We start from the raw sequence: 18,366 nt of genomic DNA, 5'->3' as shown, positions 1-18,366 counted from the left end.
GATTTGAAAAAAGGAGTAAAATGATCTCGTCAAGTCTATGGGAGAAAGCAATGTTTGGGTTTTTAAAAAAGGATTCTGGGGAGCCTGGCTGGCTCAGTCAGTGGAACATGTAACTCTTGATCTCAGAGTTGTAGGTTCAAATCCCAAGTTGGGTGTAGAGATTACTTAAAAATAAAATCCTTGGGGCCCTTGGGTGGCTCAGTTGGTTAAGAGACGGACTCTTGGGGCGCCTGGGTGGCACAGCGCTTAAGTATCTGCCTTCGGCTCAGGGTGTGATCCCAGCGTTCTGGGATCGAGCCCCACATCAGGCTCCTCTGCTATGAGCCTGCTTCTTCCTCTCCCACTCCCCCTACTTGTGTTCCCTCTCTCTCTGGTTGTCTCTATCTCTGTCAGATAAATAAATAAAATCTTAAAAAAAAAAAAAAAAAAAAAGAGACGGACTCTTGACTTTGGCTCAGGTCATGCTCTCAGGGTGATGAGATTGAGCCCCGTGTCGGGCTCTGCACTGGGCGTGGAGTCTGCTTAAGATACTCTTTCTCCCTCTCCCCCTCCGCCCTGCTCGTGTTTGCTCTCTCTAAAAATAAATAAAAATTAAAAAAAAAAACTTTTAAGGATTCTAATAGTATTTAATATCTCTGATTTTTTTCCCCCAAAAGCAAAGAAAAGCCTAATAAAGTACCAGGTAACTGCTATTTCTGGCCTTAGAAGCATAGCAAGGGGTATAATAGGGTATAACAGGAAAGATAATGATGAAGCACTTCCTGTTGACTAATTCAGTTCTAGAGATAACTGTGTAGAAATTAGCTAGTTATGCTTTTCTTGGCCACATCTTAACATCAGAAGGAGTCCCAAGTACACTCACCTATCTTTTCAGGATCAGTTATACCGACTGTCAAATCAAATTGGTCTTCCTGTTCTTCTTCCTCTAGCTGTTAAAGAGAAGACAGACCATGAGAGTTAATACACAAAAAAGGCTATTAATTTTACCCTGCATCTACTTTGTATCAATGTAACAACATCAAGCTATATCCTTCTATACATCAGTGTTCAGCTCTGTCCCTTCCCCACAATTTTAAGCCTGCTCAAATGTCTTTGTTACAACTATTTGCTTAAAACGTTATTTTGATCATAATGCATAATTACTAGATTTTGCAAGACTTGCCTCTGTTGGTCTAAGGAGGGAATGAAGAAAGACTATACTCTTGAATGTGGGAGCTTCAGACACTAAGTATCATTGGTGTTCATTGAAAGCCTCTGTGCTATCCTTTGGGTGACAGATATTCTGCCCAAGAAAGAGGTACTGGATTCTGGCTGTCCATTAACCATAAAGGTCTTCTTAAGAGTCGTAAATATTTTCTCAAGGTTCATACTCAACTGAACTTTAGACTGGCAGCACAGTCCTAAAAATCCAAAAGAAACAAGACCAAAGGCACAAATTCTCACCTCTTCATAGCTTGGCTGGGACTTAGAAGAATTTGTAGCTTCCTGTGGCGGAAGAGAAATGAGCGTTTTGGCCGGCACCTTCTTCTGATTATTTTGTGTGCTGTCCAGGGAGAGCTCCACTGTAGCATCTAAAAAAAAGTTGATATTCTATAATAAAGATCAATAATAGGTCTTTCATGGCTAAATTTCAATTCGATAGGCTTAAGAGACAAAAACAATAGCAACCACTCTCAATACTTAACATGTTTTCAAACTGAGAGCAAGAGTGTAGAAATCTGATCCAAGTGAACAGACCAAGAGAAAGTAAGAAAGTAAGAAATTTTTACATGGATAAAAAGGGAAGGTGGTAAGGGAAGTTTTTTCTTTTTTTTTTTTTTTAAGATTTTATTTATTATTTGATGGAGAAAGAGCACACAAGCAGGGGGAGCAGCAGAGGAAAAAGCAGTTCCCCGCTGAGCAGGGAGCCCGAAACAGGGCTTGATCCCAGGACCCTGGGATCATGACCTGAGCCGAAGGCAGACGCTTAACCAACTGAGCCACCCAGGCGCCCTGGGAAGTGTTCTTCTAGCACAGGCTTGATGCAACAATCTCTCCCATTTCCAAATACAACTACTTGGCTATCCTCTCCTACCTAAAATTTAGCAAAAACCAGGTATTAAGCAAAAAGACTACAAAGTCAGTGTACCAATTTATCTTACTCTTGGGAATATTCCTTTAAAATCTTATATAAACTATTTATTTCTATTATAGTTGTTTGGAAAAGAAGAATAAGTTTGGCTAGAGGCAGGAATATTGACAGCAAAAAAATGACATCAAAGGAAGTCAGGAAAACTGGTAAGCTAGAAAAAATAGACCCAATATACAAACACAGTAACACTTGGGAAAAGGCACTTTTAGCCACACCTGAGGATGGCGAAGTTGTTTTAGCACAGTTTAATAACTGTTTACAATTATAGCTTTAGATCATCTTGCAAAGGTTGTGTTGTTGTTGTTGTTTTTTTAAAGATTTTATTTTTTGACACAGAGAAAAAAAGAGAGAGAGAAAGCACAAGCAGGGGGAGGAGCAGAGGAAGAGGGAGAAGCAGGCTCCCCACTGAGCACGGAGCCTGATGCAGGACTTGAGCCCAAGACCCTGGGATCATGACCTGAGCCAAAGGCAGATGCATAATCAACTGACCCTCCCCAAGTGCCCCAAAGATTATGTTTGATACGTGCTGTCCAAAGGGGATAAAAAGATGTTGTAATATCTGAAAATCTTTCTAATAAAAATAGTTTTAAGAAAATGGTGCTTAAGAGCCACCTCTGTCTATCTGGGAAAATCTCAGTTGAGCAGAAAACTCAATCCATAAGTGCCCTAGAGAGGGGTTTTTAAAAGAGCATTAGGCACCATTTTCAGACAATTTTTTTTTTTTGACTAATAAAAAGAATGCACTTTCAACTTGGAGCAATGTTAGAAGCTCAAAACTTAAACAGCAAAGACTTTTTTTTTCTTCTTTAATAAACAAAAATATAAATATCTATTTGGGTTTGGCCTGATCAGTAGGTATTCAATTTTAGTCCTAGGGAATTCAAAGAAAGCTATTTTTTTCTTATTTTTTTAAAAGATTTTATTTATCTGTTTGAGAGAGAGACAGAGAGAGCATGAGCAGGGGGTGGGGCAAAGGAAGAGGGAGAGGGACAAGCAGACTCCCTGCTGAGGGGGGAGCCTGACACGGCGCTCAATCCCAGGACCCCAAGATCACGACCTGAACCAAAGTCAGATGCTTAACCAACTGAGCCATCCAGGTGCTCCTTTTTTCTTTTCTAGACTTTCATTTGGAACTAAAATGAAACCAGAGATGTGGGTCTATAAGGCATGACTAAGTCCTAGATCAATGTTCTAATCATTAAATGTGAATCACGTCTACAAACGTGGTTGCCACACTGTTGGAACCTGGTCCCTATCAGAAAAAGAAGAGGGGTGCCTGGGTGGTTCAGTCGTTAAGCGTCTGCCTTCGGCTCAGGGTGTGATCCCAGGGTCCTGGGATCGAGCCCCGCATTGAGCTCCCTGCTCTGCTGGGAGCCTGCTTCTTCCTCTCCCACACCCCCTGCTTGTGCTCCCTCTCTCGCTGGCTGTCTCTCTGTCAAATAAATAAATAAAATCCTTTAAAAAAAAAAAAAAAAGAGGTGGTAAGATAATCTGACCGTGGTGTGGGAGTACAAAATTAAAAAAAAAAAAGTACACATAATAAACATCTCAGGATGGTAGGATTCTTTGGAGCAAACAGTCAGCTGAATTATGCTGAAGATATTCAGATTATGCAGGCCCTAAGTAAATAATTAAGTTAATAAATGGGTTTGGAAATGAAACAGGAGATACTTCTCATTTAAAACCTTTGACTTACTAAGTGCTTCCAAAAGCCTTTTGAAGAACTGTGCATTTTCTACTGACATTCATGTGACAAAGATGCCAAAACTTAAATTAAAAAGTGGCTTTTTTTCTTGTACTCTTGATAAGAGTAATAGAAAAAGCCTTTGGGCTCCATCACTGAACTAATCATGTGGAAAATAAAACCCAAACATTTAAATTTCCACAACTGATATCTAAAACATCTGAGAGGGGTGCCTGGATGGCTCAGTCGTTAAGTGTCTGCCTTTGGCTCAGGTCACGATCCCAGCGTTCTGGGACCGAGCCCTACATTGGGCTCCCTGCTCAGTGGGAAGCCTGCTTCTCTCTCTCCCACTCCCCTGCTTGTGTTCCCTCTTTCGCTGCCTCTCTGTCGAATAAATAAAATCTTAAAAAAAAATAAAAAATAAAAAAATAAAACATCTGAGAAGCTACTCAAGTCCTAAATTAAATGTCTCATCATAGGCATTCCTTTCTAAGATTTATTTATTTAGTATTTGGAGAGACAGAAAGAGTGCACATGTGTGGGCAAGCAGCGGGAGGGACAAAGGGAAAGGGAGAGAATTTTTTAAAAAAAAAATTTTATTTGGGGCGCCTGGGTGGCGCAGTCATTGGGCGTCTGCCTTCGGCTCAGGGCGTGATCCTGGCGTTACGGGATTGAGCCCCACTCAGGCTCCTCCGCTATGAGCCTGCTTCTTCCTCTCCCACTCCCCCTGCTTGTGTTCCCTCTCTCGCTGGCTGTCTCTACCTCTGTCAAATAAATAAATATATAAATCTTTAAAAAAAAAAAAAAAAAGGATTTTATTTATTTATTTGCGAAGGAGAGGGAGAGAGGGAGGGAGACAGTGCATGCACAAGCAGGGGGCTGGGGAGGAGCAGAGTGAGGGGAAGAAGCAGACTCCCCACTGAGCAGGGAGCCCATGCAAGGCTTGATCCCGGGACTCCAGGATTATGACTGGAACCAAAGGCAGAGGCTTAACCCACTGAGCCACCCAAGCACCCCTTTATTTATTTATTTAAGTAGCACCAGACCCACCGCTCCCCGGCCACCAGCATGGAACTCAGGACCCTGAGATCAAGACCTGAGCTGAGATCAAGAGTCAGACGCTTAACCAACTGAGCCATCCAGATACCCCCAGTTTCTTCTTTTAGAATACATTTCTCAAAACGGTACCATTTTCTTCTTAATCCTCGGACTTAAAACCTTTGATTCTGTCTTAAATCCCCATTTTTGGATGTTTATTATATCCAATCACCAACACTGAATTTTATTGATTTTTCTTTTCCTTTTTTTTTTTTTTAAAGATTTTATTTATTTGACACAGAGAGGGAGCGAGCACATGAGCGCACAAGCAAGGTGACCGGCAGGCAGGGGGAGAGGGAGAAGCAGGCTCCCTGCTGACCAGGGAGCCCAGCGCAGGGCTTGATCCCAGGATCCTGTAATCATGACCTGAGCTGAAGGCAGACACTTAATGGACTGAGCCACCCAGGTGCCCTGTTGATTTTTCTTTTGAAAAGTTTTCACTTTTCCCTTCCCATTTACATCATCTTATTTTTGGTCTTTGCCATTTCATTCTTGAACAAATTTGTGATCGCCTTCTGAAGAACCCAGTTTTTCTCCACTGCTATCCATTTTATATAATTCCACTAGATCAGTCTTCTTAAAACATTACCCATATCACTTTCTTTATTCAAAACTGCCAATGGTTCTTAGTCAACAGTAGGATGAAAATTCAAAATGTAATTATTACTGATGTCTAAAATCCTCCTAAACTACATCTCAAGTCTTATCTTCTATGGTTTCTCTAAGAACTCCCTGCTCTGGCCCACCAAGCTTACTGACTGGCCCTCAAATGTACCTTGTATTCCCTGCCCAACCATTTGTACCCTTTCTCCTTTTCTCCTACATAAATCCTTCTTCTTCCGGGAAGTCTTCCAAGGGCACTTTAGACCAGTTTCTCAATATGGGCACCACGGACATTTTGAGCTGGAGAATTCTTTTTTGTGAGGGGCTGTCTTGTGCACTGCAGGGTGTTTAGCAGCGTTTATAGCCTCTATCCACCAGATACCAATAGCACTCCCAGGCGTGACAACCAAAAAATGTCTTTCACCATTGCCAAGTGTCTTCTGGGGTGCAAAATCACCCCCTGTTGAGAACAAGGAGGCCGTCTCCACAAAAAATTACTGGGCCCAAAATGTTAATAGTGCCAAGGTTAAGAAATCCCACTCCTATAGTCTTTTTCAAACTGCAGGACATGGCTCATTGGTGAACTGTGAAATCAATTCGACTGGTTGCAAATAGCATCAAAAAAATGGAGAAAAATAGGACATTTGAGATCGTATTGAAAGTAGTACAGGCAAGTCACTTAATAAAATTTTCGTTTCAGTTTTATATAAGTATGCATGTATTCTGGATTATGAACACAAAATGCAATTCTTACTATGAGTTTTGGTCATAAGTCTAAAGACACTACTATAGTCTGATCTCAAACAAATATCTGAGACTTAGTATTTCTAGCATTCTTCTTGCCACATTTACATTGTTTAGCAGCCTAACTCTATCTGTGTGTTTAGGTCTTAGTCCCTAATCCTGTCAGAATCTTGATGGCAGGGGCTACATTCCACATGGTTTGTAATCTTCCATAGAATTATGTTCTCAATATACATCCTGCTTGTTTAATTCAGTGACTTAGAAGACTCCTAGTATAGGTTTTAAGTCCATACTTGCCTGCAAAGAGATCCTGGGGCTCTTGGTCTTGTTCCTCATGGATCCCATTTTCTTTGGAGCCAGTGTTGATGGGAAGGGAAGCAATTCTCTTTGGAGACTGGGGCTTACTCTGAAAATGAAGAGATACTCTGAATAAAACAGTACTGTTAAAAACAACCATAGAAAGTGACTTTTAATGCATCTCAGTTGTACCCACAGGTGTTTAACGGAAGACAGGCTCATGATTCAGCCAGTTCAATAAGCAGCAAATCATCATTAGTGATGTTAAGTGCTGCCCAAGTAATCACAGAGCTAAAAGAAACTCCTACATTTCAGAGTTAATTTCTAACACCATAACCTTGCTGAAATGCCCTACCCCAAAGCACATGATACTGACATGGGTATGTGTACTCACAGATAATTTTCAAAAGAACCTGTCCAAATGCATTTCTCCTTCTCACTTGATGACCTTTATTCTTTCAAATGCTGATGGGGCACATTGTAGTGACTAGGACACCGCACTGCAGTGCAGAATTCAAGCTCTGATCCTGGCTTACTGTGTTGTCTTGGCTAAACTGTTCACAGAAATGCAGTTGTGTTGATATGACAGGCCCCAACAGGCACAGGAAGTTATGACACTTTACATCTAGTGCTGTACATAAATATAAGTCATCTTTTTATCCCTGACACAGACACAGTTTTCAACCACACCCATGCCAGGCTAGCAGGATAAAACCCAGTCATGCTTAGCCTAGTGGGCACATGGTGAAAATAGTCAGTTGATGGCCTTTATCAAAAGCTCTGTGATCACCCGCAAACAAGGATCGGGTGGGGCCCCAGCCCGGTACCAGAGTGAACAAAGCTGGATTGTGTAGAACGTGAACAAAATGCTGGGAATCTGGCTTCAAAAGCCATGGGATGGTATTGCAGGGTTTTGAAGTCAAACCCCAGGGCCAAATCAGTTAAAAAACCTGACTTAAGGAATCTTTTATGAAACATTTCCTTAACAAATCTGAGGGAGTTTGTTCCTCAGAAACAGCCTTTTCTGACTCAACAGAACAAAGTAAAATAACAGATCTGTTGGGTATTCTGAATTTGCCATGCAAAGAACTCCATCCTAATACTGGGGCCACCCTCATGGAAAGAAACTGCTACCAATACATAGGATTTATATTAACAAACGATGCTCCTACTTAAACTTTTCTATGCTAATAAAGCTTAATGAATAATCAAATATTTTAATACTTAAATATATACGCTTAAATGTTATACCAACTCAGAGACAGTGATCCTGTTTTCTAGGTGCTTCCATAACTTCAACAACAACAAAATTACTACAGAGATAAAGACAACAAATAATAGGGCAAAACCAAAACCCACAGCTCCCTTTTGCCTCATATATTGCCAACTACCTTACATACATACATTTCTTTTCTATACATACTCTTGTGCTCTTGGACAGTATGGGGATCTCACAAAAAGCCATCTGATTTAATTCAATTCTCACTGATACCAGTCATCTCCAAATGGAGATCTAGGAGAGATTAAAACCCAAGACACGTTAATTTTATATATATCTCAAACGTAATACACTAGTGGCTCACCAGGGAGAGGCACAGGTTATAATTTAGCCATTTAAAAAAAAACGCCTAGAAGAACCCATTCTCGTGATATGGAGATGAATAAAGCCAGCTTTCCATTTGTTTCATCATCTAAACTTGGAGTAACAGCAGCCTGCCTTTCCTTATAATAATCAGAAGAGACAGACCCAGATGGGTGGGACACTCCAAAGACTACTAGAACATGGCTACCTGTCTTTCTTCTTCTATCAGAGCCCCTTCAAGCCCAAACCATAAGTTGCTTGACTAGAAGGGCACCTGGGTGGTTCAGTTGGTTAAGCGTCTGCCTTCGGTTCAAATCATGATCCCAGGGTCCTGGGATGGAGCCCCACATCAGGCTCCTTGCTCAGTGGGGAGTCTGCTTCTCCCTCTCCCTCTGTGTGAGCTCTTGCTCTCTTAAATAAATAAATAAATAAATAAATCTTAAACAAAAACGAAAGTTGCTTGACTAGAACTGTGATGAAAACAAAGACGTGTGCTTCCCTAGTATGCTAGGTAACAATTATCTGCTCCTCAGATATATTCTGGGATTTCATCCCCCAGATCAAAGTATCACGGCTGAGTTCACAGAAAGGGGAAGACAGGCTGATTACGTTCTTTACTCTTCCTCTGTTCTTTCCTCTGTAGTTCTTTTTCAAAATTAATCTTCTATGTGTATAAAGCTTTGTATTCTGTTCCCTACCACCCCCACCATCCAAGTCTTTCCGAGTCTTTTTTTCAGTGATTTAACTCTCAACTGTATGGGTACACCACAACACAGTCATCTCCCTAAGGATGGACATTTATAGTTTCCAGGTTTTTATCATCACAAATAATCCTATGATGTTCATCCCTATATAAGTCCACATCTGAATATTTCCTTGGGATAGATTCTTAAGTAGAATTACTGGACATAAAATTTTCAAAGCCTCTGCTGACTTCCAGAAAGACCACCAATTTACACTCCCCCACCCCCAATGTGTAAGAATGCTGCACCCACAGCAACATTAGGCATTCTCTTTCTTTTTTCTTCAAGATTTTTAAGTAATCTCTATACCCAATATGGGGCTTGAATTTACAACCCTGTGATGAAGAGTCATGTGCTTTACTGACTGAGCCAGCCAGGTACCCTGAATTCTTTTTTAAAAAAATCTTTGCCAGGTTGACTGGTGGAAAGTCTTGTTTCCACATGTTTACTGGCCATTCGAACCCCTGATGACTTGTCTTAATGTCCTTTGCCCATTTTTCTATGCTAAGCACTTAGATGTACTCTTTCCTTACATAAGTATACTTAAGTTTATCTAAGTTTCCTACATAACTCTTTCTTGGGCATACTGTATAGTACCCCTCCCCAATTTTATCTCTTTTCACATCTGTTTTATTTTAGGACTTACCAAATTTATTTTCAGATGAATAATTTGGATTGGCATTGGACAAGCTAAGCCTATTTCTTTAGGATGGGAAGTACGCAGCACATAATTGGTCTTCGAGGCATAATATTCTCAAGTTTTACTTAAAATCAGATTCAGTAAAAGCTGAGAACTTTTTTTTTTGAAGACTTTTATTTGACAGCAAGAGAGATCACAGAGGGAGAGGGAGAGGGAGAGGGAGAAGCAGACTCGCCGCTGAGTAGGGAGCCTGATGTGGGGCTCAATCCTAGGATCCCGAGGCCATAACCTGAGCCGAAGGCAGACACCCAACCAACTGAGCCACCCAGGCACCCCTGAGAACTATTTTTACGTATAAGAAATGGACTAAGTATCCTATATTCATGAAGAACTGTTAATAGAAAACAAGTCTTCCATGAGACTAGAGTCTATAATAAGAGCTTATCATCAAAATAAATACCTAGCTGGGCTTTATAACACATTTCGTATGTTTTGCCCAACATTAAAAGTCTAATCTTTAATCAGTATTTTTAATTTATATTAAAAAGCTGATTTGGGGGCACCTGGGCGGCTCAGTTGGTTAAGCATCTGACTGGACTTCACTTCAGGTCTTGATCTCAGGGTTGTGAGTTTAAGCCCCATGTTGGGCTCCATGCTAGGTGTGGTGCCTACTTAAAAAAAGTAAGTAAAAAATAAATTAAAAGCTAATTTTATTTTTTAACTTATTGTAAGATTTTTATTTTTTATTTATCAGAGAGACAGAGCGTGTGAGGACAAGCAGGGAGAGTGGCAGGCAGGGAGAAGCAGGCTCCCCGCTGAGCAAGAAGCCTATGCGGGACTTGATCCCAGGACTCAGGGATCATGACCTGAGGCAAAGGCAAATGCTTAAGCAACTAAGCCACCCAGATGTCCCAAAAAAGCTAATTTTAAATCAACAGTTAAATTTCAGGAAGGACTCATTCTGGGGGAAGGGAAGAGGCACACTGCTTATACTGAGTTGCAAAAACAATACTAAAAATAACCTTTGCTTGTAATTCATATTTAAAAAATCTCTGAATCGCCAGTACATCACAAAACTATCCATTTAAAGGGAGCTAAATTTCTAGGCAACAGATGAAACTATTTTCTATGATGAAAACAGTATGTCTGTGATATATTAGTAAAGCAAAACAACAGCCCTGCCTACTTCCCCATCCAGTCACCTCCTGCCCCATTTTCTGAAATAAAGGAGGCACACTTTCGTTAGTGACAGAACCCTAGGCTAGGCTATCCAACCCCTGCTGACTCCTTTTGGCTGTTAATTCTAACAGTGGTTCCACTGATAAGCCTATTTAAAAGTTCAAGTATTTCTGTTTATAATTACAAGGCACACAGACAGCCTAATCTAACTCTCAGAGAGGCACTAGAAAGAGCTACCGCAAGAAAACACTTGTGTTAAGAGCAAACAGGTATTCCTCACCAATTACCAGCCTCAAACCATGAGGCTACGCCATTAACACAATGCTCTTAGCTCAGGGAAGGACAGACCTGGGTTTGCTATCCCTCATAGGTGACATACCCACTTAGTCCTTTGAAGTACGACTGTGATTCTGCGTTACTTCCCTTTAGGTTATCGAGTTGTGATTCTTCCTTATGTTGCTCAACTGCTCTTTGCTCTATGCAGAATCCTTGCATTATTCAAGGGACTTCAAAAGGGTAGTACTGTTAAAATTCTCAACTGCATTTAGAGGGTGAATCCAAATTAAAAGCTAAGGTAAAACTGTGCTTCTGGAGAACCAGAGTACTCACCTTCTGGTGAAAAAAAAATAATATAATTCAGTAAGGCAAGACAGAGCTACAGAACTGTGTGATCATACTAATGTAACAAGGCAAGGACAATTAGGAAAAAGTCATGCCCAGAAGTTATACCTAGGTAACAGAGCAGTCACAAAGGCTTTAAAAATCACCATGGAAGACCTTGGCATGAAATACTGTTCTATCTGCCACGTTTACTTCTATGGAAAAATAAGCTAAGTGGGATGGTGTATTCGTTTTCTATCGCCGCTGCAACACAAAATTATCACAAATTTAACAGCTTAAACAATGCAAATTTATTATCTTACAGTTCTGTATAAGTTAATATAGGTCTCACTGGGCTAAAATCAAGGTGTCACCATGGCTGTTTCTTTGTGGAGGTTCAACGGGAGAATCTGTTGCTTTGATCTTCCAGCTTCTAAAAGCGATCCACATTTCTTGGCTCATGGCCTACGTCTTCCATGTTCAAAACCAACTGACACTCTTCCATTTTTAAAGGATCCTTGTGATTACACTGGGCTCACTCAGATAACCCTTAAGGTCAACTGATTAGCAACCTTAATTCCATCTTCAACCTTAATCCTCCTTTGCTTTGTAACCTAATATATTCACAGCTTCTGGGATTAGGAGGTAGACATCTTAGGGAGGGGGCAATCACTTTATTTACCACAGGCAGTGACTCCTCTCCCATGCCATGGCCACGTTTCAAAAATGGCACAGATTCACTAAAAGCTTGTGCGCTTGGGAGAATGGAATTTAGTGTCCATTAAATTTGGGAATAGGGTGCATCTTACTCTATGAACTGGGTAAATATTTGATTAACCCAAAGGACTTCAAATTTTTACCCTCCTTCACAGCTGAAGGAGTTCAAGTAGGGGTTCTTATCCCGGGGTCCATGAGCCATGGAATTCAGGAGGTGTCCAGGGACTTAGGTGGGAATAAAACCACAATCTCATCCGCACTAACGCTGACAGCCAGCATGTTCTTCAGTTACAAAGACAGGCAACAACCCACTACAGTAATAGCGGTATTTGACATGATAATAGAAATTAGATGTTTTTATTTGACATCACAATTGTTACAGTTCTCAAAATATCACTTACGGTCATCTCTACTTTTTAAAAATTATGGTAGTTGTAACTATCCCTAGATCTTACTATGTAAGGCATTAAAAAGCACATGTTACAAACATAATTTTTTCAATGTTTTGCTAACTACATTTCTGTGTAACTGGTTTCCCTGTAATCTTATGTATTTTATACACGTAAAGACATTCTGAGGATGTATCCATATACTTCACTGGACTGCTAATAGGTCCCCGACACAAAAAAGGTAAAGAACCTCTAAGCTAGTCCCTCGAAGACTAATGAAAATAGAAAAGGGGAAGCTGGAAGGGTTGGGAAAATGAGAGACCTCAAAGTGAAAGTGCATACCATGGTCTACCAAAATTTAGCTGCAATCTACTGAATTCTATAGTGTAATTTCCCTACTAAACTTTTTGGGTTTCAAACTAATATAACTTAGAAGGGCCCAGAAAACTGCAGAAGGATCAGAGTTCTAATAAGTCCATTAACTTCCATTTTGAAAAACCAAACCCAGTTCCAATCTGCTCTGAAAGCAGAATGAAGCCCCAGCTGTCCACCTGACTAAGCAAGAGAATAAGCCAGAAAAAGTTGAGCAACAGGCTTTTCCTGGAGATGAGATACTTATGGCTACTTGCTCTAGTAACTATCAACTACTCATGATTTATTTATGTCAACAGTTACTCAAGAGTGCTGAGAAGCTTTGAGGACCAAGACAGAAATTAGAGTGTTCTTTTTCCTCTCTCCCCTCTCAACCAAACAAATCACAAATGGCGAAGTCTGAATTAGCAAAGAGCAGCAATTCCTTACAGAAAGCTGACTGCAACCTTTATTTCTTCTCCCATAAGCCCCAAACTCTAATTTTAAATAAATTTTAAGTTGAGTTCTTATTAATTTTTAAGTCTTTTCTCATCCCTTTGCCTCCAAAAGTGCTTTGTAACTACTTTTGTTAGCTCTTCCTGCATAACCCTGAAAGCTAGGTTAACTCCTAGTACAATTCTATGATCAAGAAATTAAGGATTCTATGTACTTCAAGAAAATCCAAACTTATTAGAAGTGAAACTGGTTTAGAATTTGAGCTGAGCATTAAAATGAATCTTTGGATATAACACCAGTTGCCGACTTTTTCAAGAAGATATATATCAGATGTGTGAAAAATGATGCATTTCAAAAACTATCTGTTTTAAGATTTTACTTATTAGAGAGAGAGAGAGACAGCAAGCGTGCCTGTGTGCAAGAGTGGGGAGGGGAGGAAGGAGCAGAGGGAGAAGTTGGAAGGACAAGACGACTCCCCACTGGGCAAGAAGCCCCACTCAATGCAGGGCTTGATTCCAGGACCCTGAGATCATGACCTGAGCCAAAGGCAGACACTTAACTGACCGAGCCACCCAGGTGCCCAACTACTAATCTTTTAAGACCAGATCTGACCACCTAATGTGATGTTAGCTCCAAAAACAAGTGTTTGAGACAATACGCCTACAGAAAATACTACACAATAGAGGAACACTTATCCATGATTATTTGCTACAGCGACACTATTAGGTAAAGAAACTAAGCAATAAACTGTTGTTTAAATATATCTTTACCCAGATTAACTTTTGTAAGTCTGTTTAAGAATAGGGGGGGGGGGGGCGCCTGGGTGGCTCAGCTGGTTAAGCACCTGCTTCAGCTCAGGTCATGATCTCAGGATCCTGGGACTGGACCTGCATCAGGCTCCCTGCTCAGTGGGGAGTCTGCTTCTCCCTCTGCCCCTCCCCCCACCACTTGTGTGTTCTCTCTCTCTCTCTCAAATGAATAATTAAAAAAAAAAAAAGAAGAATAGACAAGGAATATTACCAAAAAACTTACTGAGGACATGTTATATCCTTGCGAACAGCCACCATGCATTTTGCAGAACAGAATTAAAATATTAGCCAGATAAACTATCAATCTCTTTAGGGCTTTTAATAAAATTACCAAATTCTGTCCAGATCTAAAGAAGTTATCCTATAAGCACACAAAAGGAAATAAACTGGTCCTGGGATTGTAAAACAGTGCAAATGAAAAGTAGTAAAGAGATTCCTCAAAAAACTAAAAATAGAACCATGATACTATCCAGCAATCCTACTTCTGGGTATGTATCTAAAAGAACTGAAAGAAGGGTCTTGAAAAGATATTTACACACCTCTGTTCATGGCAGCACTATTCACAAGAACCAAGAGGTAGAAACAACCCAAATGTCTGTTGAGGTTGAGGAATGAATAGGTAAACAAAATGTGGCATATACATACAATGGAATATTACGCAGCTTTAAAAAGGAAGGAGATTCTGATGAATACTAGAACATGGATGAACTCTGAGGACATTATGCTAAGTGAAATAAGCCAGATACAAAAGGACAAATAGTGCATGATCCCACTTACAAGAGGTCATCTAAATTAGTCAAATTCACAGAAACAGAAAGTAGAATGGTGGTTACCAGGGGCTTGGGGGAGGGGCAAGGGGGAGCTGTTATTTAATGGGTACTGAGTTTCAGTATTGCAAGATGAAAAAGTTCTGGAGATCTGTTGCATAAAAATGTGAGTATACTTAACAATACTGAACAGTAAAATTAAAAAGGCTTACGATGGTAAATTTTGTTGTATTTTTATGCCACATTAAGAAAACCTGATTTATTCTCCCTCAGGATACATGTTACATTGATCACAGATGTAGGCTGGATTCTAAAAATAACATGTCCTTTCCTGTCTAAATGTTAATACATAACTTACATTTATATAATTCCCTGTAGTCTATAAAACACTGTCAATCAGAAGCCACTTGCTCTGCATGACTTCTGAATACCAATAAGTTATATTATTCTTTTGTCTTAAACACCAGTGAGAATATGTAAATAAGTCTTTATTAATCAAACACTAATTATTCAATATATGACTTTTCTTTCTTTTTTTTTAAGAGTTTTTATTTATTTGACAGAGAGAGAGACAGCCAGTGAGAGAAGGAACACAAGCAGGGGGAGTGGGAGAGGAAGAAGCAGGCTTCCAGCAGAGGAGCCTGATGTGGGGCTCAATCCCAGAACGCTGGGATCACGCCCTGAGCCAAAGGCAGACGCTTAACGACTGAGCCACCCAGGCGCCCCTCAAATATGACTTTTCAAGTCTCCTGCTATTTCTTCTTTATTCTTTTTTTTTTTTTTTTTTAATTTAAGTGGTCTCCACATTGAGCATGGAGCCCAATGCGGGGCTTGAACTCACAACCCTGAGATTAAGAGCTGGACACTTAACCAACTGAGGCACCCCCCCCCATTTTATTTTTTCTAGCCATTTCTGTAATTACTAGGGTTTCAATTCAAGATTAAGAGTAGTGGGAAAAAATTCTAATTGATCTGATAGATCATTTGAAGAAGTAGTTACCAGATTTGGCCAAAATCTGAAGTGAGGCTATCATTTATCTATATTTTCCTCCTTCCTCTTAGCATGAGAAAGGCTCTGCAGTTCTCATTTAGAGGGCATATCTAATTGTGGTCCTGGCATACTCCTAAAAAGAGATGGACATGTAAGAATTCCTGGGAGGGCAAATAAAGAACCCGCTTCAATTCTATCATTCAGTGTTAGAAGATATGTATCTAGATTCAGGTCCAATCAAAGTTTCAGATAACACATCTAGAATTTCAGATCTTTTTATATATAGGCCCACGAAGTAGGAAGCAGAAAGAAATAAGGTCTTAAGTATTCTTGAGAATCATCTTAAGATATTTCCCAGCTGGTTTTCAATCTTAAGGCAATGCTTTCAGACTTTTTAAATAATCCTTTTAATATTCAGATTTGTTTTAATAATCCTTTTAACTCCAGTCTATCCCTTTCATGTAACTGGTTTGTAGATTCTGAAATGCATATCATGGGCTGCTCTTTTGATTATAAATCATACTTTTATTACTGTATTAACAAAGTCTCTGGGGCCCTAAAAGAGGGCAGATGGGATGATGAACAACAGCAGCTGTTACATTAATGTCCAGGAAATTACACGCATACCATAAATTATTTTAAATTTTACATGCCTCAGCTTCCCAATTTTTTAATACCCTTCCCTCTGCCTCCAACACCCAACAAAACACAATATGAAGGCAAACTTAACAAGATGTCACTGAAGTCATTAAGTGCCTACTTTGATGACTTTTAGTTAATCAAATCAATCTTATTACTAGTTCGATTTTGATAAACTATATTAACCATTTTTAGGATTAATATATGTAACTTTTCTAGCCATTATTAAATTCTGTGGGTTGATTATTAGAGTAATTGCGGTTTACAATGCTCAACTGTTTCACAAGTGTTTCACAGATATTCGAATTTAATCTGCATAATAATGGCGGGCGTAAATGCTATTAGTCACATTTTACAGGTGAGGAAACCACACAGAGTAATTAAATACCTTGCCCAAGTAACAGAACCTGGATGGGTTTAAATCAGCCTTCAAAGCCCTTGTTCTTATTTTATTCTTCAGTGTTATTCCTTAAGACACAGAAGCACTGCAATCCCCAATCTTCTCACACTGGCTCGCAACTAAAACATTTATTGGAATATAATTTGTATTTAATGACTTTTAAACAAGAAATTCACAGTTTAAGTAATGAGAAATCTTGGAGTCTTGGCTTCCTGAAGATTAACATCAGAACAGGGAGCTCAAAAAATGGCTTACAGGTGGCATTTTCGCCCAGCAACTCAATTTTCCTGGATCAAAACTTAACTAAAAATAATTATGCTTTCTGTGGTAGAACAAGTTCATTCTGACTCCTTCCTCCTCTCTTTGGTTGGAAATTAGGCAAAGTACTCTCACACAGTCTTATAAGAGAGAAGTACTGATGCCTCTATAAAGTAATATGAGATCAATCAAGTCACAGCCTCTTCAACTTCTTTTAGAAAACTCTAGAAAACAACTCCTCACCTTTCAGGGCCCTTTTTGGAAAATAAATCATCATTTGCCTACGTGACCACTTTCAAAGTCAGAGTGTCTATTTTCAGATATTTGGTCTGAATATCTACCATCCCAGTAGTTATTAACTTTAGCTCTTCTCCATGACTTATGGGAGAATTACCAAAGGAAAAGACCAAAAATTTGTTTTAAGGGATACAGAAAGACTAAATTAGCAGCAAGAGTTGCTTCTTAGAATAACAGAAACTTCATTAGACAGTTTAAGCGGTTATATTAGCATCAACAAGTACTTTTTGAGCTGGGATTATAAATTCAGTTCCCTAACACAGTACAGGGAAAATTCTAAAGATGTCACCAAAGATATTTCCTACTTAACCTCTTTCTGACATAAATGAAACAAGCCTTAACCTTTTTCAGACACATGCTGCATAAAGAATTTAAAGCTGTTTTATTTAGTCACGTATATACTGTATAGCTACTACAAAGAGAGGTATTATCCAAGATAGAATAGTACATAAATTCAGACCTAGCACAGAAGAAGTTTTCAACCTGGAACGAACTGTACCAAGTGGTATGAGTCAGTATTCTTATAAAACAACCCAAAACATCTGAAATGATTCCAGAACTGATTACTGATTTTCACATTCCACATATAAAGGTCAGTTTTTCCCCCGAACACCTCTTATTAGAAACCTGGATATTACTAAGGGAAACACCGTTTCCTCCTCACATTTAGAGATTTAATCCCACAGATGTACGTAGGCATTTTAATACATCTCTTTAAAAGGGACAAAGCTTGTCTTCTATGTAGTGATTTATCTGGCAGGGCCTTTTTTTCAACCGACTTCTGGCAAGACTTTACCTTAGAGATCAGAGGAGTCAACTTAACCCTTACAAACTAGATCCACAAAGGGCCTTTGGTAATTAGGTAACTTCTGAGTTAATGAAAGGATTTGTGGGCGGGTCACTGTCCTGAGCCACTCCAGATAACACTATTCAATCCTAGGAGCAGTAAGTAAGGTTAGGGAAAGAAAAGTGCATCCCATCTCCTTATCTT

The 18,366-nt window shown here is 39.6% G+C and overlaps 1 protein-coding gene across 2 annotated transcripts in view; it reads right to left on the bottom strand.

Annotated features, from left to right (window-relative positions):
- SNX1 (sorting nexin 1) overlaps positions 1-18,366 on the bottom strand; it is a 45,718-nt gene that overhangs the window by 26,663 nt on the left and 689 nt on the right. For both annotated transcript variants that reach the window (XM_026478272.4, XM_026478271.4), the window contains exons 2-4: positions 6,558-6,666; positions 1,444-1,571; positions 863-929 (exon numbers count right to left, since the gene is read on the bottom strand). In XM_026478272.4, the coding sequence (XP_026334057.1) occupies positions 863-929; positions 1,444-1,571; positions 6,558-6,666 (304 nt within the window). The remainder of the gene's footprint in view (positions 1-862; positions 930-1,443; positions 1,572-6,557; positions 6,667-18,366) is intronic.

Source organism: Ursus arctos, unplaced genomic scaffold (assembly GCF_023065955.2).
Source record: "Ursus arctos isolate Adak ecotype North America unplaced genomic scaffold, UrsArc2.0 scaffold_28, whole genome shotgun sequence".
Lineage (NCBI taxonomy): Eukaryota > Metazoa > Chordata > Mammalia > Carnivora > Ursidae > Ursus > Ursus arctos.
This window is presented reverse-complemented; position numbering and strand designations above follow the sequence as displayed.